This window comes from Carcharhinus amblyrhynchos, chromosome 9 (assembly GCF_965287045.1).
Source record: "Carcharhinus amblyrhynchos chromosome 9, sCarAmb.v2.hapA, whole genome shotgun sequence".
NCBI lineage: Eukaryota > Metazoa > Chordata > Chondrichthyes > Carcharhiniformes > Carcharhinidae > Carcharhinus > Carcharhinus amblyrhynchos.
In genome coordinates, this window is record NC_137332.1 from 42141978 (window position 1) to 42166640 (window position 24663).

The 24663-nt window shown below is 40.3% G+C and overlaps 1 protein-coding gene across 5 annotated transcripts in view; it reads right to left on the minus strand.

The window, feature by feature from the left end:
* Positions 1–24663, minus strand: part of patj (PATJ crumbs cell polarity complex component) — a 359514-nt gene that overhangs the window by 238906 nt on the left and 95945 nt on the right. For all 5 annotated transcript variants that reach the window (XM_080195514.1, XM_080195515.1, XM_080195511.1 and 2 more), the window contains 3 exons: positions 22906–23244; positions 11938–12061; positions 1435–1630 (listed from right to left, as the gene is read on the minus strand). In XM_080195514.1, the coding sequence (XP_080051640.1) occupies positions 1435–1630; positions 11938–12061; positions 22906–23244 (659 nt within the window). The remainder of the gene's footprint in view (positions 1–1434; positions 1631–11937; positions 12062–22905; positions 23245–24663) is intronic.

Genomic DNA, 24663 nt, shown 5'->3' on the forward strand with positions numbered 1-24663 from the left:
TCAAGCTCACTACTTTTGCAATGCACACAGGCACTGTGAAATTAGTGATCTAAGGACCAACAAAAGTTATCAGGCCAAAGATTTTGCTTATCCATAACAAAATCAACTTGCATTCATATTCCAATGTGTTTAACAGAGGTGTAATTTGACAAAAATGATGAGCTTTGAGCTGTGCTATCTTATGACTTACATCAAGGATTGCCCAGTCTCCATTTGGAAGGTGGCCACAAGCAATAAGCTTTCACTAAACATCTGAAACTGCCTTTTACAATCTTAACTTTCAGCCTTTGTCAGTTTGTACACAACTATGTAACTGCAGCTAATCATCTCAACCAGACCCTTCCCTTTTGGAGACATAATCCTTATAAGTGTCACATTCTGTCATCCTGATTGATCCCTCTGGTTTGCCCCTTACCTCTGCTCCCTAAAGTCAATGGATGCTAAGTTCATATGTCAACAATCAGTCTACCCATTCACTATTAGATCTGGCGGTACCACACAAAGCACTATCAGACTTACTCTCATCTGGCAAAATTGCTCACTCTAATCTAGGATGATCTTGGAATAAAGCTAATAACCAATTTTGGTTTAGCAAATACTTTAGAATGATCACACTCCAGTGAAGCATCTTGGAATATGTTTCTAGGTTAATGGCACTGTGCAGGAAAAAGTTATTGTTTGAAATTCTGGTCAGATCTCGAAACATCTTCAGTGACTTTCGAGTAGCATCCATTCAAGCATTGGAATTTTGATAATTCTATTTAATCCTCATGCAATACTCATTCTTTTTCATTGAATGTTCTGGTATTGGTCACCATTACCAGAGCTGTGAGCAATTAGTTTAGTTTAAATTGATCTGATGAAAGGAGAATTGAGAAGGCCGAGAATTAATTCTCAATACTACACTTTTATCTTGGACAGATTCCACTGTTCTACATAATCTACCTTCCAACTTCAACAATATATTTTAGTATAGTTCCACAAAAAGACAAGCAGTCAGCAGTGCACCAACTATAGTACTCCACCATAAACATCAAAAATAATTAAATTTAGTTCGAGCAAAATTGCTTACTGACAAATGGAAATGTGTAAACTGAAATTTAGTTGCAATATTCGAACCAGTTGTTTTCATCCACAAATTAAAGCATAGTGCAGTGTACTTTGGGTTACAAATATGAGCAAGCAAGAATTTCCAATTTCAAGTGAACCACAAAATAAAAGGCATCTATTGAATTGTCTTAGCGCATCATTTCTCAATTTCTCTATTCACAAAAATAAAGTGTATTTATTTCACAATCAAAATCCTCTTGACATTTGTCAAATGATTCAGGTTTGTAACAAAAACATGAGCAGATCTACTGTCATGAAACTAATAATTTACAGCAAGTTGAAGGGGAGAAAAACAGCTACCAGTACAACACAAGAAATACTCACAAAATTTTTTCAGTTAAGGCTTTGTTGGCAAAGACAAAATGTGTCTGAGCAGAATTTAGACCACAAATGGATTCCTTGTTCACAGCAACAATATAATCTCCTTCCTGGAGCTGTCCATCTTTTCCAGCAGCCCCCTCATTATTAATACGCGTGATAAATGCCCCAGGTCCTCTCTGATCATTTTTTATATTCAATCCTAGGTAAAACAATAATAATATTCATACAAGGATATTTTACTGCAACTTAAAATAACACAGTAGAGGATGAATGCATTCTATGCTGTACAGACTGATTATTCTGTAAGTGCAAATATACACAAAAAAGGCAAAGCACAACTCCTGTGGCCACAAACTACCAAATTCCACGCCAAGCCAGATACAACAGATAACGTAATTAACAGTCACTTACAAGAACTTTCATATGACAGCTAAAAGATAATCCTTTATTAGCAAATGAAAGCAAACAAGCAGACAGGAGCTTAGAGTTTATCAATGTTATTTTAAACAGTAAAAAGTCTGACAACACCAGGTTTTAGTCCAACCGATTTATTTGATGATACTCACAAGCTTTCGAGGGGACTGCCTCTTCGTCAGGTGAATGGAGAGTTCTGGCCTCAGACAGAGCATATAAAGCACAGACAGTTTAGAGATTACTGATTAGTAATCAGTAATCAGTAATCTCTAAACTGTCTGTGCTTTATATGCTCTGTCTGAGGCCAGAACTCTCCATTCACCTGACGAAGAGGCAGTCCCCTCGAAAGCTTGTATTATCAAATAAATCGGTTGGACTAAAACCTGGTGTTGTCAGGCTTTTTACTGTGTTTATGCCAGTCCAACGCCGGCATTCCCACATCATTTTAAACAGTGTCAGTTCCCTTTTCAAGTGAGTGAGTAATTGTCAGAACTGAGATTAATACTGATTAGGAGAACCCAGCTTCCAGATTTCTAAAGATACTGGCACGGAGGTTTTCTGCTCCAGCTAAAATGGTGCATCAACTACTCTATCCATAGTGGTCTGGGGACATGCTGTTTCCCATAAGTCGGTGGGAGGGGAGCAGAAAACAGCTGTAGCTGGATGGTGTGACTAGCAACCTCGAGTAATATACAATATTATTGGCTACATTATCTCTGAAAGAAACTAGCAAAAATATGTATTACAAACTTAGAAAAATAAATTTAAAAAGCATGAAAATATTACAGATTAGAAATAGAGATGGCAATACATCTTTGCATTCTAGTTGATCAGAGATCAACAGGCAGCACGATAGCACAGTAGTTAGCACTATTGTCTCAGCACGAAGGACCCCGTGTTCAATTCCCAGGTTGGGTCATTGTGTTCGGAGTCTGCACGTTCTCCCTGTGTTGGCATGGGTTTCTTCCGGGTTCCTTCCACAGTCCGAAAGACATGCTAGTTAGGTGCACTGGCCACGCTAAAAAACTCTCCCTCAGGATACACAAACAGAAGGGAGAGTGTGGCGTTTAGGGGATTTTCATAGCAACTTGATTGCAGTGTTAGTATAAGCCTACTTCTGACAATAATAAATAAACTTAAAATATATGTAAACTTAGATAGTCACATAGCAACTTGTAGTAGTTACAATTATTGTCTAGATAAACAAGAAGCAATTTTGCAAGGCCTTGCCTTGCTCTCCACCACTCCACTCAAGGAGCACCTTGGATAGTTTTCAGGCACTGGGCCAACATATGACTAGATATAGGTCAAACACCCAATTAGAACTGTTTGAGGTATTTGGGTTGTCCTAAGTGCAGCAAGGAGCATGCTTCCTCCACTCAGGTTTTTCATGCACATATTGCTTGAAGCTGTTTCAATAAATGCTTTTGTTTGATGAAAATCTTAGAATGAAGCAATTCTAAGAGAACACAGTAAAGAATTTCGTCACTTATTGAACTTGATCAGTGGAAAGCATCCCACAATGGTATGATACTATGCTAACTTTCAAACAGCTGATTTTTTAAAAATCAGCGATGTTCAACCACATTTCAAGCTGAATCTATCTCTTACCCATTCTTTCACGTACAAGTGCCAATGAAAATCTCTATTTTGAATATTCCTTTTTAAATGTTAAAATTACAATTAAATGATCAGTATTTCCAACACCAAATGTTAGCACCCTATGATGGAACACACTTCAACAGATCCTATTTGATTCATAATAAAGCTTATGTAGGAGCTATTGGACATTGTAGTTAATACAAAATTACTCAATGAACATTTTGCCTTATTGCATTCATCATAGTAGATGTTACTTCCCATAACTGATGTATTTCTTCAGCTGCCAATTAAATGAAATGTCATTAAAGAAAGACAAGTAACACTCCCTTTCCCCAACCAAATCCTCTCCTTCCTTTCATATCAAATGAACAATTATCACACTCACCCTGCCTGTTAAATTTTAAATCGTCATGGATGTTGAGTGCATATCCATGCAAATTCAGTATAATTCAGAGACAGATCTGAAGAATGAAGAAAGAAATTCCACATTCTAAAATAATAAAACTTTCCTAAAGGAGAAGTATAATTGTTTTTCTTATTCTTTCATGGGATGTGGGCATCTCTGGCAAAGCCAGCACTTATTGCCCATCCCTAATTACCCTTGAACTGAACATTTCAGAGGATGGTCAAGAGTCTACTACATTGTTGTGGATTTGGAGTCATATGTAGGCCAGACCAGGATAGGGACAGATTAATATTCTTCAGGGGACGAAATCGTGAACCAAATTGATCTTTGCGATGATCAACAATAGTTTAATGGTCACCATCACAGACTAGCTTTATGCAGCAGATTTATTAACTGAATTTAAATTCCACCATAATTGTTTTTTAACCCATTTCACAGAGTTTTAGACTGGGCCTCGAGGTTGCTAGTTCAGTGACATCACCACAATCCTTCACTGTTGCTGGGTCAAAATCCTGGAACTCTTTCCTAATAGCATTGTCAGTGTATCTACACTACATGGCATGCAGTGGCTTAAGAAGGTAGCTCAACACCACCTTTTCAGGGACACTTGCAATGGAAAATAAATACTGGCCTAACCAGTGATACCCACACATCATGAAAGATTAAAAGAAAAGCGAGTGACAATCGAGTTTGTGGAACTGTTGTATGTTCCGTGTGTTTGTACATCACAAAACATGCTAACTAGATTAATCTCAAGCTATGCATTGTCGCCTTTTTAGTCAATGTGAAATTAAGTTCACTCTCTAAATTTTCCACTGATATCAAAATTAACCAGTCACATGTTGAGAAAGCTTTGTCTAAATATCTGCCATGTCACTGGCATATTTCACTCCCATTACATATTTTAGAAGTCACAAAATGTATCCACTCAACCCATATGCCATTTAAACAAATTCCTAAACATCTTCTTCCTCTCTTAGGGTTTCCTATTTGTTCTCAGCTTTCATTATTTCTGCTGGTCTTTTGTCATGATGTTCCATCTTCTTTTCCTAACAGCATTGTGAATGCTGCACCAGATGGACTGCAGTGGTTCAAAAAGATGGCTCAAGGGCAATTAGGAATGAGCAATAAACGATGGCCATGCAAGCTGTATTCACATCTCATAAAAGAATTTAAAAACCTACAAGCAAGCTTTTCCCACCCTTCTCACCAGCAGGATCTTCTTGTCCTGTCAATGGCGCACCCCTGCTGTGGGTTTCCTGGTGTAATGGGTTTCCTGGTAGCAGGGGACGGATTCAATTTGAAATTCCTTTGACAGCTGTGGAACTAGAAGATCCCACCACCAGTCAATGACAGGCCACCCCCCACTACCAAGCTGCCAACTTTCCTTTTGAACAACTATAGCTTGATACAATGCATACACATCACATTTCAGACATCTGCATATCCATATCCAATCATTTTCTGCATCTTTGCCCAAGATCGTCACAGCAGCAAGAATAGCTATAGCTTCCTCATTATCCAGAAGCAATGTGACTGTTCTCTACAACAAACGTGGCAGCATTCTCTGCTCAACGCAGCTATGATATGTACTATCTTTCTCCCCAACACAGATGTTCCAGATAGTTCCTTGGAATGTTCTTAGACCACTGAGCCATGCTTCCTGGCCACAAATTTCCACCTCCCCAGTGGGGGTTCAGAATTTGATTTGATTTCATTTATTATTGTCACATGTGTTAATATACAAAGAAAAGTATGTTTCTTGCGTGCCAAATAGACAAAACATACCGTTCGTAGAGAAGGAAACGAGAGAATGAAGTGTTACAGTCATAGCTAGGACGTAGAGAAAGATCAACTTAATGCAAGGCAAGTCCATTCAAAAGTCTGACAGCAGCAGGGAAGAAGCTGTTCTTGAGTCAGTTGGTACATGACCTCAGACTTTTGTATCTCTTTCCCGAAGGAAGAAGGTGGAAGGGAGAATGTCCGGGGTGGACGGGATCCTTAATTATGCTGGCTGCTTTGCCAAGACAGCGTGAAGTGTAGACAGAGTCAATGGATGGGAGGCTGGTTTGCATGATGGATTGGGCTACATTGATGATCTTTTGTAGTTCCTTGCTGTCTTGGGCAGAGCAAAAGCCATACCAAGCTGTGATATAACCAGAAAGATTGCTTTCTATGGTGCATCTGTAAAATCAGAATCACAGCTGACATGCCAAATTTCCTTAGTCTTCTAAGAAAGTAGAGGCATTGGTGGGCTTTCTTAACGATAGAGTTGGCAAGGGGGGTGGGGGGAACCAAAACAGGCTGTTGGTGATCTGAACGCTTCAAAACTTGAAGCTCACCACGCTTTCCACTTCATTCCCATTGAAGTAAACAAGGGCATGTTCTCCTTTATGCTTCCTGAAGTCGATGACAATCGCCTCCGTTTTGTTGACATTGAGAGAGAGAGATTATTGTTGCCGCACCAGTTCACCAGATTCTCTATTTCATTCCTGCACTCTGTCTTGTTATTGTTTAGGATCCAATCCACTACAGTGGTGTCATCAGCAAGTTAAAAAGTCGAATTGGAGGGCAATAGGTCTCTTCTCAACTGATGACTGCAATCCCCTTAACCCCAGAGCATATTGTTTACCATGCTTGTGCATAATTTGCTTAATAGTGAAGCAAAGGGATAGAATTCAAATACAAAAATACAGCAGCATGCATTGGAGATGTAATGGTGGCATATCTCAGATGCAACCCTTCCCAATGCCCTAGTTAACTTTCAACATTTTCCTCTGTCATAAGTAATTGCAGATAGGCTCGCGGTTTTACAATAGAATGCAGTTAAATATTTTTCAAATTTTCTTATTTGCGGATGAGAAAATTTGACTATTACCAAATGGCAGTTCTAAATACAAGTTGGTTGCCTCCATGTGTTTTGGAGAAGTGAGTATAGTGCTATGTTCCTGACTGCCTATACTTATATTTTAATAGCATCCCGAAGTTCTTGAAATACTGCCATATGAAAGTTTGTAGCCTCACTGCTAAAATTGACAGTTTTAATGAAATATGAATTATCTTCTGATATTTAGTGCTTAGATGAGCTGCATTTATATGCTGCACTCCACATGGAGAAACAGCCTAAGGTGCCTCTGTGCCAAAATCAAGGGAAGAAGCCGAGCCCCCAAAGAAGGAGATTTAAGAAGAGGCATTTAAAATCTTGGTTGAGGAAGCAGGTCTTAAGGATGAACGTTAAGATGGAATTTTAAATACAAGTATCAAGAGGTTAAAAAAAGATATTTTGCTAATGTGGGACAACTGAGAAAGCTATATAAAATGGGCATAGTCAGAAGAAGTGGGTCAGCGGAGAAGTTAAAGGGATAAAAGAGCTTATAGACAAGGGGAGGGGTTCTTGAGAGCAGATTTATTACAATGGCTTTGAAACGGAGAGAGAATGGCAATAAACCATACCCAATGCCAGCCAACAGGGGCAGAAAAACAGATTTTATACAGTTTTTATTTTCATTAGTGTCACAAGTAGGCTTACATTAATGCTGCAATGAACTTACTGTGAAAAATCCCTTAGTCACCACACTCCGCCCCTGTTCAGGTACACTGAGGGAGAATTTAGCACAGCCAGTCTTTTGGACGATGGGAGGAAACCAGAGCATCCAGAAAGAAAACACACGTGGATTTGGGGAGAATGTGCAACCTCGGCACAAGTAGTGACTGAGGCTGGGAATCGAACCCCGCTCCCTGCAGCTGTGAGGAAGCAATGCTAACCACTGTGCCAACGTACTGCCCTATAAGAGAAGTGGCCAGAAGTCAAGCACAAATATAGTCAAAACAGCAAGAAAGGGTTATGCCAAATGTGTTTAGAAGGACTGAAATGATGGTGGCAATTGTTGCCAAAAGAGCAGAGCTGTTGCTAAAAGTTACGGCTGATCTACAAGTGGTTAATTCCCCACAATTCACAAGCTATCTAATGACATTGAAGAGACCTTGTTGAAAATTTCAGAAGTACTTTCAGTCACGGCAGCAATAGCTATTCTTGTAAGTGGTTTAAGCAGCTAAGTTTCAAGAGTGGGTCATTGTTGTTGAAAATCCAATCATACAGTAATGTAACTGAGGAGCATAACTATAGAAATCTTGTGATCAGCTGGAAATTGTGTCTTTCATACAGGCCCTTCCTTAATCTTTGAGCACAGATTAAGACACTTAGGTTGGTGGAGGGGGGTTTAGAAATGAAGAGATATCCAACTGAATAGCCCATATTTAAAAAATAAATAAATAAAAATTTACCAAATCATTCTGATTAGTCAGGTTCACTAATGACTTTATGTATCTTGGCACGCCTCACTTCTCACCAGCTCCGAGCGTCAGAGGAGCAATTTACCCTGGCTAGGCTAAGGTTCCTGCCCAGTCCAACCTTGCTGCACATATATCCCTTTTTGTCTGTGGCCTCTCTGTGTTCCAAGCCAATTGAAGGGCAATCATTCTAATTTCTTCCTCAATCAATGACTTTGCAAGGAGATCTAGCAATCAGACATCTTCTCCTGCCTTGGCAAGCAGGTTTAATAAAACATTTCCTATCCTTAAAATGAACTGCATGTCATTTTATGGATCCCAAATTAAATAACTGAAACTCATGGTCACAGTTTGAAGCAGATATTGAGCCACAACATTCCAGCTAGCTACAAAACACAATATTGATGTTTGCAACATTTGTTTAAATATATGTAAACCTACTTTGCTTTAAACCACTTAAGTAAAACTTATTGTTAAGTCTTTCCTTAGAGGAACAAAATTCATCAAAAATCCCAAAACTACCAGGAAGTGGCCAACCAAATTCTGTTTCTTGCATATCATTCTTTGAGACAGTGGAGGCTGTTGTTACATCTTCTAGATACTCACACCTACAATATCGAAATGGGTTCCTTTCAGAATTCACCAAAGGTCTTAATTAAAAACAGAAAATCCTGGAAAACTTAGCAGGTCTGTCAGCATTTATGGAGAAAAAACAGACTTAATGTTTTGGGCCCATATGACCTCTGGGGCATGGAAGTAGGCTCATATGGACTTGGAATGTTAACTCTGCTGTCCTCTCCATAAATGCTGCCAGGTCTGCAGAATGTTCCAGCATTTTCTGTTTTTATTTCAGATTTCCAGCTTCTGCAGTTTTTTTACATTTATTCAAGCAGAGGTTTTAGTTGGTCCTGTTTCTGCTGGGATCACTTGGCTTCAGACCTCATTACAGCCTTGGTCCAAATATAGAGAAAATTGTTGAATTCCAAAGGTGAGTTGAGAGTGACTGTCCTTGAAATCAAGACCACATTTGTCCAAGTGTGGTATCAAGAAGATGTAATAAAATGAAAGTCAATGGAAAGCAAAGGAAAACTCTTCACTGGCTGGACTCATAACTGGCACAAAGGAAGATGGCTGTGTTTGCGAATGTTTTAAAATACCTTTTTAAAAAGCTCAACATGACTGTACACATATTTAAATAAACATTGTAGGTATTACGGCTATGATTTGAAGCCAGATGAGCCAATTAACTCAGTCACAGGTATTGCTGTAGGTGATCCTCAGGCAGTGTCCCAGGCTCAACCTCTTTGGCTGCTTCATAAACAACTTTCCTCCATCATAAGTGAAAGTTGGGATGCTTGCTGCTGACTGCAGTGTTCAGTTCCATTTGCAATTCCTTAGATAATGAAGCAGTCCATGCACACGTGTAGCAATACCTGGACAACATTCAGCCCTAGGCTGACGTGACAAGTAACATTCACACTATGTAAGTGTCAGATAATCACCATCTTCAATATCAGAAAATGGAATCATCTTCCAATGACATTCGAAGGCATTATACCATTGTTAAATACCCCACAATCAATATCAGTGACTGTCAATTATATCACAATTGAGTGTTTTATTTAATGGTTGATATTAACAGGGGTTTCAATTAGGCAACTGGAACATACATTGAAGGCACACTGTTGGAGTTATTCTGAATCACATCCTAGCCACCTAGCCAAGTGAGTTAACCAGGCCTTTGTGAATAGACTGAAACTCATTGTTGGTGCAGGAGGCATATGCTTGTAATTTGCATCCCTGTAAATAAAGGCTTGAAAGATTAGGCTTCAGTTCTATCCTTCTCCTCTTAGCTATGTGACATAGAACACTGACTAGAAACAAAACTGGATCAGCCATATTAATACAGTGGCTATAACAGCTGATGAGAGGCTGGGAATTATGCAGTGCGTAACATGCCTCCTGACTCCTCAAACCCAGTCCACCTTCTACAAAGCTCAAGTATTCAATAGAATACTCCCAACTTCCTTCAACAAAACTCTCAAGCACAAGACCATTTGGGTCAAAGCAGCCGCTCGATTGAACTTTCACTCCTTCCACCATAGCACGCAGTGGCAGCAATGTACTATATACAAGATACACTTCAGCAACTCACCAAGACACCTTCTACAGCACCTTCCAAACCGACAACCTCTATCAGAAGGGCAGTAAGCACATGGAAAAGCCACCACCTGAAAGTTTCTAAGTCACACATCATCCTGACCTGGAAATATGCCCCCATACCTTCAATATCCTTAGGTCAAAATCCTCGAACTCTCTCCCTAACAACAATGTGGGTGTCCCATACACGCAAACTACAACAGTTCCAGAAGGTAGTTCATCACTACCATCTCGAGTACAATTAGGAATAGGCAATAAATGCTGAGCCTGCAAAGCCTGCAATCCTTGCATGAATAAAAAGGTCTTGGAGCAATTCTGATTTAAGATAGCAAGTTTGAGTTAATGCTTACCAGAGTTGGGGAGGGACAAAGGTCAGCTTTGTCTATCCATGCTCTACCAAAGACAGTCTTCTGGGAGTTGACATTTTAAAACAGATAGAGAATCTTACTTTTCTAAGGTTAGTGCCAGGCAATTCATTAACTACTGATTTGTAAACTGAAGCCTGAATTAGGAACAGATTGGAACACAGTTCCAAATTAAAATGAAGGGTACAATTTTGAAGAAGCTGCAGGAACAGAGGGGCTTGGGTGTACATGGGCATAAATCACTGAAGGTGGCAGTGCAGGTTGAGAGAGCAGTTAAAAAAGCATACAACCTCCTGGACATTATTAATAGGGACACATAATTCAGAGCAATAATTCAGAAGCAAAGGGGTCATGTTAAAATTGGTTCAGCCTCAGTTGAAGTATTGTGTCCAATTCTGAATGTCACACTTTAGGAGGCATTAGAGTGCAGAAAATATTCATGTGAATGGTCCCAAAGATGAGGAATTAACAGTTATTTGTGATAGATTAGAAAGGATAGGACTGTTTTCCTTTAAGAAGAGAAGGTTGAGAGAAAATGTGTTAGAGACATGCAAAAGCATGAAGGGTCTGGATAGAGTAAATAGAGAAAAACTGTTCCCATTCGTGGAAGAATCAAGAACAAAAGAACACAGATTTAAGGTAATTGGTAAAAGAAGCAGTGGAGACATGAGGAAAAAATTCCATATAGCGATTGATTAAGATCTGGAATGCACTACCTGAGGGCATGGTGGAAGCAGAGTCAACTGAGACATTCAAGAAGGAGTTGCATTATTATCTGAAAAGGTAGAATATGCAGGGTTAAGGAGAGAAGACGGGGAGAGGCACTAGGTGAGTTGCTCATTTAGAAAGCCACTGCAGATGCAACAGTGTGAATGGTCTCCTCCTGTGCTGTAACAATTCTGTGATTCTGAAGACTAAGTCATGAGCTTTGTCAAAGAGAGTTAGTAGTTCATAGGGAAAATTGAGGTTTATGAAGGAAAATCTGAATCATATGAAAACAAATGAGCTTTTCACTTGATTTACTGATTTGCTTATAACATTACAATTAGTATACCTTGCACCCATTTTACACCCAAATAACAGGCAGAACATATGCCAATTCCTAATAGAAATGTTGCACCTGAAATGCTATTGCAGTTCTGGAAGTAATAAGTACTGTACCGTTACTGAATGTTTTGAGCATTTTTGTATTATGGATGTATTCATTTATTGAAAGAAGACAAGGTGACAATTGAACACAGTACATAAGTTATTTAACATGGGACAAACCTAGATCAAGGCCATTTCTCATGATGGTGACAGCTCGTTCATAATCTTCAGACACCAGCCTTTGGTCACTGCCTTCTGCATATGTAAGGAAAGACAAGGAAGCTCCGCTGAACTTCCCTTCACCCTAAAAAGATAACAATATACATTGGCACTTCAGCAGCAAATTATCTAGAATTTAGTTCTGACATCAACACAGATTTAGACTATTTTAATATGAAGAATATATAAAGTTCAAATGTCTTCCAATGACACCCACTTCAACTTTTGCTGATGGTGTAGGAGATCTTGGCACGTCCTTTATTCGGTTTCTTGAAATAGTGAAATGTATTTATATCATTAATCTTGAAGATTAATAAATCTTATTCACATATTTCATGAATAATATTGATGCTCAAACAAAATGAATACTCAGCTACAGCAATTTAAAAAGAAATTTACTATCATCCTTGGAAATAACTTAAGTTTTGTGCAACATTTCTGAAATGGATTCAGCAGAATCAGTTATTTTTCATTTACCAAGGAGTTACATTAAACAGCATTTCATATGGCAACAAAAACAGAAAATGCTGGAGAAATACAGCAAGTCTGACAGATGGGCAGCATGGTGGCACTGCTGCTTCACAGCACCAGGGATCTGGGTTTGATTCTAGGCTTGGGTCACTGTTTGTGCGGAGTCTGCATGTTCTTTCTGTGTCTGCACGGGTTTCCTCCCACAGTCCAAAAGATGTACTAGGTAGGTGCATTGGCCATACTAAATTCTCCCTCTGCATACCTGAACAATTGGAGGGGTGTGGTGACAAGAGGATTTTCACACTAACTTCATTGCAGTGTTAATGTCAGTCTACTTACAAATAATAAATAAACTTAAAACTTTAAATCTGTGGAGAGAGAACAGAGCCAATATTTCGAGTCAGGGTGACCCTTTGTCAGGGCTCTGACAAAGGGTCATTCTGACTCGAAATGTTGGCTCTATTCTCTCTCCACAGATGCTGTCAGGCCTGCTGAGCTTTTCCAGCATTTTTTGTTTTGTTTCAGTTTCCGGTATCCACAGTATTTTGCCTTTGTCTTCGGATTTAACTTGGCAACTTCTGTTTAAAGACCTGAAGAGATTCAAATACAATTTCTATTTAGACATGCTGTTGTGACATCAAAGGAAACCTCAATCTTATAATACACATTATATGCCTTCTGCATACGCAACATCCCAAAGGTTAACGCACATGCCGATTAACACAGGATTGGTCTGGATTTTTCTGGACTTATCAAAAATAAAATGCCCTGGAGGAGCCAGAGAACTTCCACCTGTCCTTGTGATTCCAGCAACACTAGACCACACTTTCCTTGAAAAGAGTCTAATTTCGTATTCAGGATGAGGATCCCACTTCCGACTGTTGCTTCATCATTGGGAGAGAGATAAGTGCCATCAATTTGCAGCAGCTTTGAGAGCCAGGAGTACAGCATTTCAGTTAGCAGAGAAAGAGAGCACGAAGTGAGAGAGAGGGGAAGAAAAAACTAAATGAGAATGAGAAAACAAAAACAAAATGACAAAGAGTCTATGGGCACCAAATAAAAAAGTCAGACATGAAAGAGAGGGAGATGAAAAGAGGAAACAAGAAAGAGTTAAGTAAGACTAAGTAAATGCATTAATCGGCCATCAAGCTGGTATTACAGTCCAAGTACAAAGTGGAATGGCAGGAGGAGGAATAACATTGGACTGGTCTGCACTGGCCAAAACCCCAAGATTTTCCGAAGCTGAAGTGAGGGTCATATTGCTGAGCCAAAGTCAATGAGAGAGGTTCTTTGGCATCAAGGAATGGAAGCCTCAGAAGAAGTAGGTTCAGGCAATCAACACTACTTCAGCAACGGCAATTCAGTGTCATATACAAAATAAAGGTTGATCAAGGCAGATTGAGGAACAAATGTCCAATGCAGACACTGAAATAATACTGGAAGTGTGGCTCATCTCCAAAGGACTACATAGTCTGAAAGAACAGATGAATGAGACAGCTATTAAGCGCAGGATGCCCTCACCAAATTCCCCACTCCCACCCTCAGCCAAATGTCCTTCTCCTACCACTGCACTATTTCATGCCCCATTTCTTGCAGAGTCTAAATGAATAATCAACACCTTGTTGCACTGTCTGTACCTAAAATATACAATTGAATGATTATATTCACCTAGCTTAAATTATGTTCAGTCTTGGTGGCGGATGGCTTCCATTTCCAGCCCTCCTGGGAGATAATTTTATCACATAATTTCCTCCCAGTTCCCCCTGCTCATTAGCTGTGCAAATCATCCTGTGTATCATTGTGTACCTCCTCCACAGTAAATAGCTCCATGTCCTGAGAAGGATTAGAGATACTACGAAAACAAGGTAAGCAATAATCAAACATAAAAGCAAATTACTGCAGTTGCTGGAATCTGAAACAAAAGCAGAAATTGCTGGAAAATCTCAGTAAGGCTGACAGCTTCTGCGGAGAGAGAATTGAGTCCAGATAATGCTTTGTCAGAAGAATAATCAAGGTCTTATGCAGGTACAACACTTGCTCACGGAATAAATTTAACCTTTCTCTTGGGAATTCTCAACATGATCAAAAAATTGGTGGTCTCCATTTTCTTCCACTTGGCTTTCTGCAGTTGTAAGCTCTGATTATTATAGTGGCCAAATGATGAAGGGTGGAATAAGCCACTAAAATTTTTATAGTGCTGGTGCACTGTACTACAGGAGCACCTTTGATCTAACCAGGCAATGGAAAAAAAACTGTAGAATTCCAGTTCTAATGCTTTTGCCCTTGAATGGAACATCATCTATGGTTAAAGTAACCACTGCTATCAGCAATTCTGACTCACTACTCTGATCAATATTCCATCTATCCATGATATATATTGCCTGAGGATAAAGGAATCAAGGCTATATGACAAAATTGACATAAAGAATGAGGTGGCTTGCATTCTTCTCAATCTATCCAGGAAGCTTTCATGATTCATTTATACGCAGGCATGGTTTGTGAAATTCTCAAACAAGACCTTTATTGCCATGAGAGTGGCATCAGTGGCACCGTGCACTTAGAGAAATCAAACCACTGTAGAGAAATTAATTGGTGCCTCTCATTGCTTTGCTGGGACCATGGCAGGAGTACCTGAATAGAACACCCATCATCAGTAATGCACTTATGCACTGTTGACTAACTAATGTGAGTAATGTCACCAGAGGCCATTTGGAAACATTTAATGCATAAAAATATAGCACTGTTGTCCCCTTCAGAGTCATTAACAGGGTTGTATCCCAAGTGAAACACAGCTGCAGGTTAGGTTCAAACAACTGGCATTTCTCTGCCACACTGTCAGGAAGAAAACAGTCTTCTCAGATAATAAAATGCAAAAAATCCATATCGGAATGCTGTATTCTGTCACTTGTATCACACAGATAGCTATAAGTATCGCCTGCATGGTCTTCTCCACTATGCCTTCAATATCCTTCCCCTCAAAACACATGAACAGTGTGTTATGCATTTAAAGTGGTTACACCTTCACTGGTATAACATCATGTGACCTGTAGTGACATAAGCAGAGGAATTTGAAGCTTCTGAGGTTCTGCCATCTTGGACCTGGAACAAGTGAAACCACATGGTTGACAGTAAGACTTCTTCAAAGCATGATGGGAAAACAGCCAACCACACAAACATCAGAACTATAAAAAACTGAGTTTGAGGTTCAGTGTACAGCAAGAAAAAAAATGAGAAATGAAGACAGGCAGTTGAATGGCCAATGTCCCTGCAATAAGGGTCATTTGACCTTTATGGTTGCAAAGGTTACTACTGATAGGTAACAATGGAATAAATGTCCTGTTTTTATGACCCTTGGACAAATGATCTCAACACTGGAAGAGTCTTGGACAAACAAGCATTTTGGAGCAGAAGTAGTATAAAGGTGGAAGTCTCAAGGTATCAGCAGTGACAATCCGGACAGGCCATCACAAAGGAAGATGCTGACCTCATAATTTAGAGAAGACTACAGCTCAGCGGAACATGACCAATTCATCATACATGGATAGTATTTTAAATCCAATAAGGGTCTCACGACCTGTCATAAAGAAATGCTAGAGTACTGAGTTAAACATATGATCTTTAAGAAGGAACGTATATTGAGTTTTTGTATGTCTTGTGTCTTCAAGTATTACGAATGAATTGAACCAGCGTATAGTCTGATGTGCAGGTTAGGTTGATTAGCCATGCTAAAGTGACCCTAGTATCAGAGGGATTAGCAGGGTAAATGTGTGGGTTTACAGGAATAGGGTCTGGATGGGATTGTGGTCAGTACAGGCTCGATGGGCTGCATGGCCTCATTCTGTACTGCAGGGATTCTATGATACTCTGGGGTCTTCTTCTGATATTATAACTAGAAAATAAACAATTGACATCTAAAGACATCCAAAGATGTGCAAGTTAAGTGGATTGGACTTGCTAAATTGCCCGTTAGTGTTCCAAGAACAAATTGCCTCTTGGTGTCAAGCGAACAAGAGTACTTGAACAATTTGCAAGCTATATTGGAACATCTGCAAAAATATAATCTCCGGGTCAAAAAAAAAGTGTGACTCTTTCATTTTTCCCACGGGTCACATCATTAATAAGGATGATTTGCAAAAAGTACCCAAAAAGATGATGGGCAGGATTCTCCCAAAAAATTCTAAGTGCCGAATTTGCTTAAAAACTGGAATAAATCTTGCTAGTTTTTTTTCGTAGGAGTTTCAAAATGAATCTCCCACACTCTTGTACATCACATAATGCCCTAGCATGAATTACTCCAAAAATCAGGGGGCAGGTCTATCTCCGCTGCAAAGGCCAGCAGCATATCACTGAAGCAGAAAGCACACTGGAAATGTGAACATTATCTGGAGTAAATTGGAGTTTTGAGTTGCATTCAGGGGCAAAAAAGGATCACATTAAAAATATCATGCTTATGACTGTCAAAGTCAGAGCGGAGATCGGTGAACGCACAGTAATCACGCATTGCCGGCCTCCAGATTGCTGGTCAGCACAGGAACCCCTCATCATTGCCCTACTAATCCCCCCCAACGCCTGATCATTGTCTGTCTGGACATCTTTGGGCCAGCCTCCACTCCAGCCCACCTCAATCTCTGTGCACCCCCCACACCAGTCCTGATCCTCACCCCCACCAGAAACCCCGACACCCCTCACCACTGCCCAGGTAGGCTGAACCAACCAGCCCCCCGCCGCCTGATGGCCAGTCCAGTCAGCCACTTCCCTCTGTCCCCACCAATCCTGACTGCAGAGTGGCAGCAGGACCCCGAACCCCCACCCATCACTCCTGAAGTCCCTGAAACGCACTCCTACCCCACCCACCCATTAGGACCCTCCTCAGCTTCCCAGTGAGCAGTGCCAAGGTGCTCCATGGGAATTGCCACTTTGCCCTTTGGGCAGTGCTGGGGGCCAGGCTGGCAATGCCCAGGGGGCATCCCTTGTCTCCAACTTCCTGTGGGGGCCTCCAAGGCTTCCCTTCATCCAGCAGGGTCAGGCCACCAGCTCCCCATTAGTGGGGAGTTGTTGCAAACCCTGCTGGAGTGAAACACTCCTGGCAGGGGAGGGAGGGGGTGAGTGGCTAATGGGCCAGAGACTTCAGTATTGGGCCGACTAATGATATTAAAATTGTGATTTAAATATTTTAATCAGTTAACATAGCATAGCAGCTGGGAGAATCGCCTCGATAGCGATTTTAGAAACACATCCTCAAAATGTGACGCAACTGAGATAATTTCTCAGATTAATGAACTATTATGGTAAATTTGTTCCAAATTTAGCAACACTATGAACATCAATAAACACTTTGCTACGTACCAAACAGGCATGGCACTGGACAAAATAATGCAAAACAGCAAAGAGGTCAAAAAATTCTTAAAGTAGTCAGAGCAATTAGTCTACTTCAAGCCCAAACTGAAGTTACAACTTGCTTGCGGTTCTTCGCTTCACAAACTTTTACTAGCGCAGAAACAAGTTATGGCTCAGCTGGAAAAAGCAACTTTGGAGGAAGAAGATTCCATCACCACCTTTATGGGTGTTATTTTACGCTTTTGACAGATCACCTGCCTTTTGACGACAACAGTCCACTATATAAATGTATTCCTTCTTTAGCAGATCATAGGGTACAGAGATGGTCTTTGACATTATCCGCACACACCTATGATAGTAAATATTGTCAATCAGAGCAACATGCAAACACTGCTGTTTTGTCAAGACTGCTAATACAAATCAAGCAAGAAGCTGAAGAGAATTTTGTAACCTTCTACCTTTCTTACAAGCGAATAGTGTACCTGTGACTTCATCTCAACTTCAGAGACACAGAAGAACTGATCCAGTGATGAGGAAGGTTATGAAAGGAATGATGACAGAAGGACAGTGTAAAAACCCAAATCTCAAGCCTTACATCAGAAGACGACTTGAGTTGACAGTCCAGAGTGGTACTTTGTTATGGGGAACCGAATGAATATTCCTCCTTGCTTGCGTAGAAAAATCCTTGCACAGCTGCACAAGGGACATCCAGTTGTGGTGAGAATGAAGGAACTGACACTTAGTTATTTCTGGGGGCCAGGATTAGACGCACAAATCAAAGAGAATGTGGGGCAATGTCAGTCCTATGCAAAGCTAGGAAACACTTCACCGCTACAATCCTGGCATCAACGGGAATGGCTGAAACACAGTAAGAAGTCTCACAACACTAGGTTAAAGTCCAACAGGTTTATTTGGTAGAAAACGCCACAAGCTTTCAGGGCTCTGCCCCTTCGTCAGGTGCTTTTGAAGAGGTAAGAGCAAAATTTGATCTTCTCATACCATCTGATACTTCAGAGATTATTGAATGACAACAAAAAGCACAGGCTTCTGGAAAGGACCAGAACTCTAAAAAGGAGAACAAGTACAAGCACTACCAATGGAAAATGGCTACCTGCCATTATCGTAGGAAAAACAAGACAAAGACAAAGAACAGTACAGCACAGAAACAGGCCGTTCAGCCCACAAAGCCTTAGCCAACACATGACGCCTTTCTAAACTAAAGACCTTTTGCTTCTCTGCAGTCCGTATTCCTCTATTACCTGCCTATTCATGTATCTGTAAAGATGCCTTTTAAATGTTAATACCATATTTGTTTCTACTAGCCCCTTTGGTAGCGCACTCTAAGCACTTGCCATCCTCTGTGTAAAAGACTTGCCTCTCACATCTCCTTTCAATTTTCCCAATTTTACCTTCAACCTATGTCCCTTAGTAAATGATATTTCTACCCTGGGAAAAAGACTCTGACTGTCCATTAAATCCATGTCTCATAATTTTATGAACTTCTATTAGGTTGCCCCTCAGCCTTTGATTTTCAAGTGAAAACAACCACGTTTGTCCAAACTCTCTTCATAGCGAAAACATTCTAAACCAGGCAATATCCTGATAAATCTTTTCTGCATCTGTCCAAAGCCTCCACATTCAGCTGGTAGTGTGGCGACCAAACTGTATGCAGTATTCCAAACATGGCCTCACTAAAGTTCTATCCAGCTATGGCATGACTTGCCAATTTTTATACTCTATGCCCCGACTGATGAAGATAAGCATAGCATCATCTTCTTGACCACCTTATCCACTTGTGTTGCCACTTTCAGGGAACTGTGGACCAGTACGCCTCAATACCCCTGTATGTTAATGCTTCTTAGAATTCTGCTATTTCCTGTGCACGTCCCTCCTGCATTAGCCCTTCTAAAATGCATCACTTTGCATTTTATGGGATTAAATCCCATTTGCCATTTCTCCACCCAAGTCTCCAACTTATCTATATCCTGCTGCATTGTGTGGTGATCCTCCTCACTATCCGCAGCTCCCCCAATCTTTGTGCCATTCGCAAACTTACTAATCAGACCACCTACATTCTCCTCCAAATCATTTTTTAATATATATATTGTAAACAACGGGGTCCTAGAGCTGATCCCTGCAAAACACCACTGATCATAAATCTCCAGTCAGAATTTCCATCATTTTTCGCTATCTTCTATGACCAAGCCAGATCGGTATCCATCTTACCAGCTCACTGCGGATCCCCTGGGACTTTACCTTCCATATCATGAGGTCCCTTGTCAAAGGCCTTGCTAAAGCCCATGTAGACAACATCCACCACCCTGCCTTCATCAATCATCTTTGTCACTTCCTCAGAAATCTCATTCAAGTTTGTGAGACATGACCACCCCAGCACAAAGCCATGCTGCATATTGCTAACAAATCCATATTTTACTAAATGTAAATTTCTGTCCCTAAGAATCTTCTCCAACAATTTCCATACCACTGACATAAAGCTTGCCGGACTGTACTTTTCTGGATTATCCCTGTTGCCATTCTTAAACAAGGGAACAACATTGGCTATTCTCCAGTCCCCTGGGACCTCTCCTATTGCTAATGAGATACAAAGATTTTGTATAAGGCATCAACAATTTTCTCCCTTATCTTCCTCAGTATTCTGAGATAGTCCCCATCAGATCCTGGAGGTTGTCTACCTTAATGTCTTTCAAAGTACCTCACACCTTTTTATATTGACATATCCTAGAACATCAATACACTCTTCTCTAGGCCCACCATCCACCATGTCCTTCTCCCTTGTGAATACCGATGCAAAGTATTCCCTAGGACCTCACCCTTCCTCCAGCTCTATGCATAAATTTCTTCCTTTGTCCTCGAGTGGACTTACCCTTTTCCTAGCTACCCTCTTGTTCTTTATATGTGTATAAAACATCATGGGATTTTCCTTAATCCTGTTTGCCAAGGTCATTTCATGGGCATTTTTAGGTCCAATATCTTACACCGCACAGGCAAATAATGAGAGAGTTTGGCAACATCATAGTGACCAGATACTTCCCTCACGAAGTGAAATCATTGATGCTTCACAATAAGTACTGACATTGGAAATGCTAAGTTAGTCTAGACAAATCCAGATTCTGTTTCTGAAGAATCTTCAACACTAATAGAAACTGACACTGAAATAGTTTCACATGAGGAATTACCAACCGAAGAAAAACAGGACACTTCAAGGGTCTCAAGTAGCAAAATTCCAATTGAATTCGGTACAATGCAAAAGAAAGACATCCACCTAAGAGAATGTCTTATTAATTGTTTATGTGGGAAATCATATTTAATTCAGTCTGTTGGTGAAACATTAAGAAAGATTGTCGTTTGCAGACAAAAGAAGTAAAACAGGAGGTATATTATGTATTTAAAGTTGTTGCATCTCTGCTGGTATAACATTTTGTGGCCTGGAGTGATATAAGCAGAGGGATTTGGAGGCTTTTGAGGCTCTTCCATCTTTAACCTGGAAAAAGCAACATCTCCAAAATAAACCTGTATTGCACTGATTTAAGCACACAAGTAAAGCACCTCATTATTTCTCTCTTTGTTGTAATTCCTGATCAATGCATAATGCAATGAAATTATATAAGGGAAAGTCATTATTTCTGTAAAAAGAACTCTTAGGTTTGCTGAAAATTTAAGCAAATACCTTTTGGCATAAAAATTTTGCAGCTGTTCTACGCTGCAAGTCACTCTGAACCAGAAGCCCATTGTACGACCATGACCAGTTAGGAAGAATATGGGAGCTAAACAGAGACACAGGGGAGAAAAGGCTGGGAGTTTGTGATGACAGAGAAAGAGAAAGCAAGGATATAACATAGACACGCACAACTTCCGGGATTTGTTTTGGCTATTATTGGCCATGGAAGAAATTCCTACCCATGAGAACGTGATTCTTCCCGCTTAGAAAGGATAGCAGGACTAGGGGACACAGCCGGCGGCACAGCAGTTTAAACAAAGAACAAAGAACAACCCAGCACGGGAAACAGGCCCTTCGGCCCAACGAGCCCGCACCGCCGCAACACCCTACACCTATTCTACCCTGCGTGTCTACAAATGGAACCCCTAACTTAGCCAGATTCAGGGGAGAATAGTGTCAATTTGGTAAACCAATCAGCCTAAGAGCACATCTTTGGGGTGTGGGAGGAAACCGGAGCGCCCGGAGGAAACCCAGTTTAGATCAGAGTTGAGGAGGAACTTCTTCACTCAAAGGGTGGTGAATCTCTGGAATTCTCTGCCTGTTGAAGTGGTGGAGGCTACCTTGCTAAATATATTTAAGTCACGGGTAGGTAGGTTTTTGATAGACAGGGGAATTAAGGGTTATGGGGAGAAAGCGGGAAAGTGGAACTGATCCACTTCAGATCAGCCATGATTTTACTGAATGGCGGGGCAAGCTCGAAGGGCTAGATGGCCTACTCCTGCTCCTATTTCTTATGTTCTTATGGTTATAAATTGTGAAAATACTCCATTTCTCCATTAGTCCAGAATTTTTAACATTTTGCACAAACAAAATTGTTCTGGCCAGTCCTGTAGCATCCATAATTCAGTTAAATTTATTTCAATAGGATACATATGGTAAGAATAGCATGTTTTAGAGGAGCTGGTGTTTTTGAACACATGATTCCTAGAACTTTTCATCACTAGAAGATTTTCTCATCTTATGTCTGGGTCTAATGTATGACAATTGATTGCAACAATTCCATCATCATTGTATCATACAATTACTACAATGCATGCAGGAGACCTAGATGGATCACAGTCTTGATTCATTAAGCAACTTCCACGTTCCTAGGATACTATCCAGTATTCTTCTGGCAAAGTGGAATATCAAAGTAGTAACTGTCCAAGGTACAGGGAGAATTATAACTTAGAAAAGAAATAGATTTAAAATAAGAGCACCATGCTTCTCCATAAAGGAAGCAAAGTTGCAGGAGGATGTGGCTTATGTGCTTCTAATTACTATACTGCATGTTTATGGATTGGGATGAATCAACTTACTGACACTGAGTACTTATCAATTTTTCAAAAACACTTAGTTGTGATATTGCAAGTGCATGTTACACTTATTAACATTATTCTTACCTCACTTGCATTATTATCTTGCAATAATTGTGAAACATTAAGTATTTGATCATCAGCTGTTTTTACGTTTGTTGGGATTGTCAGCTCAGAATATTCCAATCGATCGTTTATATGTTGCTTGTCAACATTTTCATAAGTTAGCTGTTCTAGCTCATTCACATCATCCACCAACATTTCCCGCTCTTCATTTCCCTGGTTCCACTGATCTCTTGCAAACCTCTCTGTTGGCCCAAATTTAGCTTCACTGCCAGCCCTGCTGGGACATAAATCCAACAACTCTAAATGCGGCTCAGGTTCATCAACTAGTTCTTCTTCGGAAAATGAAGCATCTTCAAATTCCTATTGGAAGTAACAAAAAAAAAGCGCAAGTTAGAGTTCATTTATAATGTAACAAAACACTTATCTGTTTCTCATCCTTCTCCAACTTAAATTCAGGATCCCACCTGCAAAAAAAAACCAGTTGCCCCACAACCATTTAATATTCAGCAAGGCATTTAGTGGCTCAGGGCAAGACTTTTGCCCCCAACTTGGAAGGAAGTCTCACCTTAGAGAGCTTTCTAATCTGATTGGCCAGCTGCTCTGTAATCCCAGCAGCACCAGATTCAAGTGGTGACAACCGTTAGGTCCACAGCCAATCCTCACAGAAGAGGAGGCCAGACTGAAGTTAAGTCTGTTTTATCTCTGGGTCCAGGCCGGTAGGCCCCGCCGAGGAGGCGGTGAGGAGAAGGGCCATATATGACAGACAGTGTGGTGGGAGGGAGAATCAATGGGGTGGATATGATCTTGACGGGATAGGCTGCTTCCGATGAGCACAGGAGACTGCAAAAGTGGTCTCCCCATTGATGCCCAATATCAGGTCGCCCACTAAAAGCTGCTGGGTGCTCTGCTTGGCATGGACCTTCCTCAGAAGAAAGGATAGACTGTAGGATGCTGCATTCAAACACACCAGCAGCTTAGCATAAAATCCAGCCCTTAATTTAGGCATTAGTACAATAATTTCACAATAATTTTGAATGTCAAAAACTATTTTAGCCAAAGTTTGATAAGGAAACATACGATTTATCTGAATTCTAAATGTAATTTTGCCACACATTTTATATGCTGTGCCATATTTTCTCCTTTACATTTGAAATATTAAAAAGATTTGATGCCATTAAGAAATCCATGTCATCCCTAATGATGAGTGGGCACTGTGAAAAGATCTATTTGTTGCGAGCATTATCAGTTTCTATTTTATTAAAGCACATAATTCAGAGAACCATATTGTACATGCAAGTGCTGAATTTCACAAATCTTTTTCAATAGGAAAAAATGAAACCAACACGGTACATATCAACAGAAGCTTCAAACAGTGAATACTAGGTTAACTCTAAATCAGCTGTCATCGTGCATATATTACATTGATGCTCTGGAGCATGCTTATAACACTCATGGCTGGTCTGACCTGAATTGTGACTTCAGTCATTAGTTATAAAGACCTTACTTTTTTCACAACAGAGGGTGCCAGTTGTTATTTAAATAATAATGTCAAATCGCATGCAGGCAACGTGCATTAACTGGGGCATTAGCTGGGGATTCACTCGTGCTCTTATAAATAGAAACAAACTAAAACTGTGATAACTAGATTAGAAGCCACAAGGTTCTAATGTATCTCTTCAAATAAATAAGTACATAAAGGCTGACTCCAACTCTATCCTTCACTACTTGACTTTCTGGAGTACAACACCAGTGATGTGGAGTAGGTCTGTTAATGTCTCG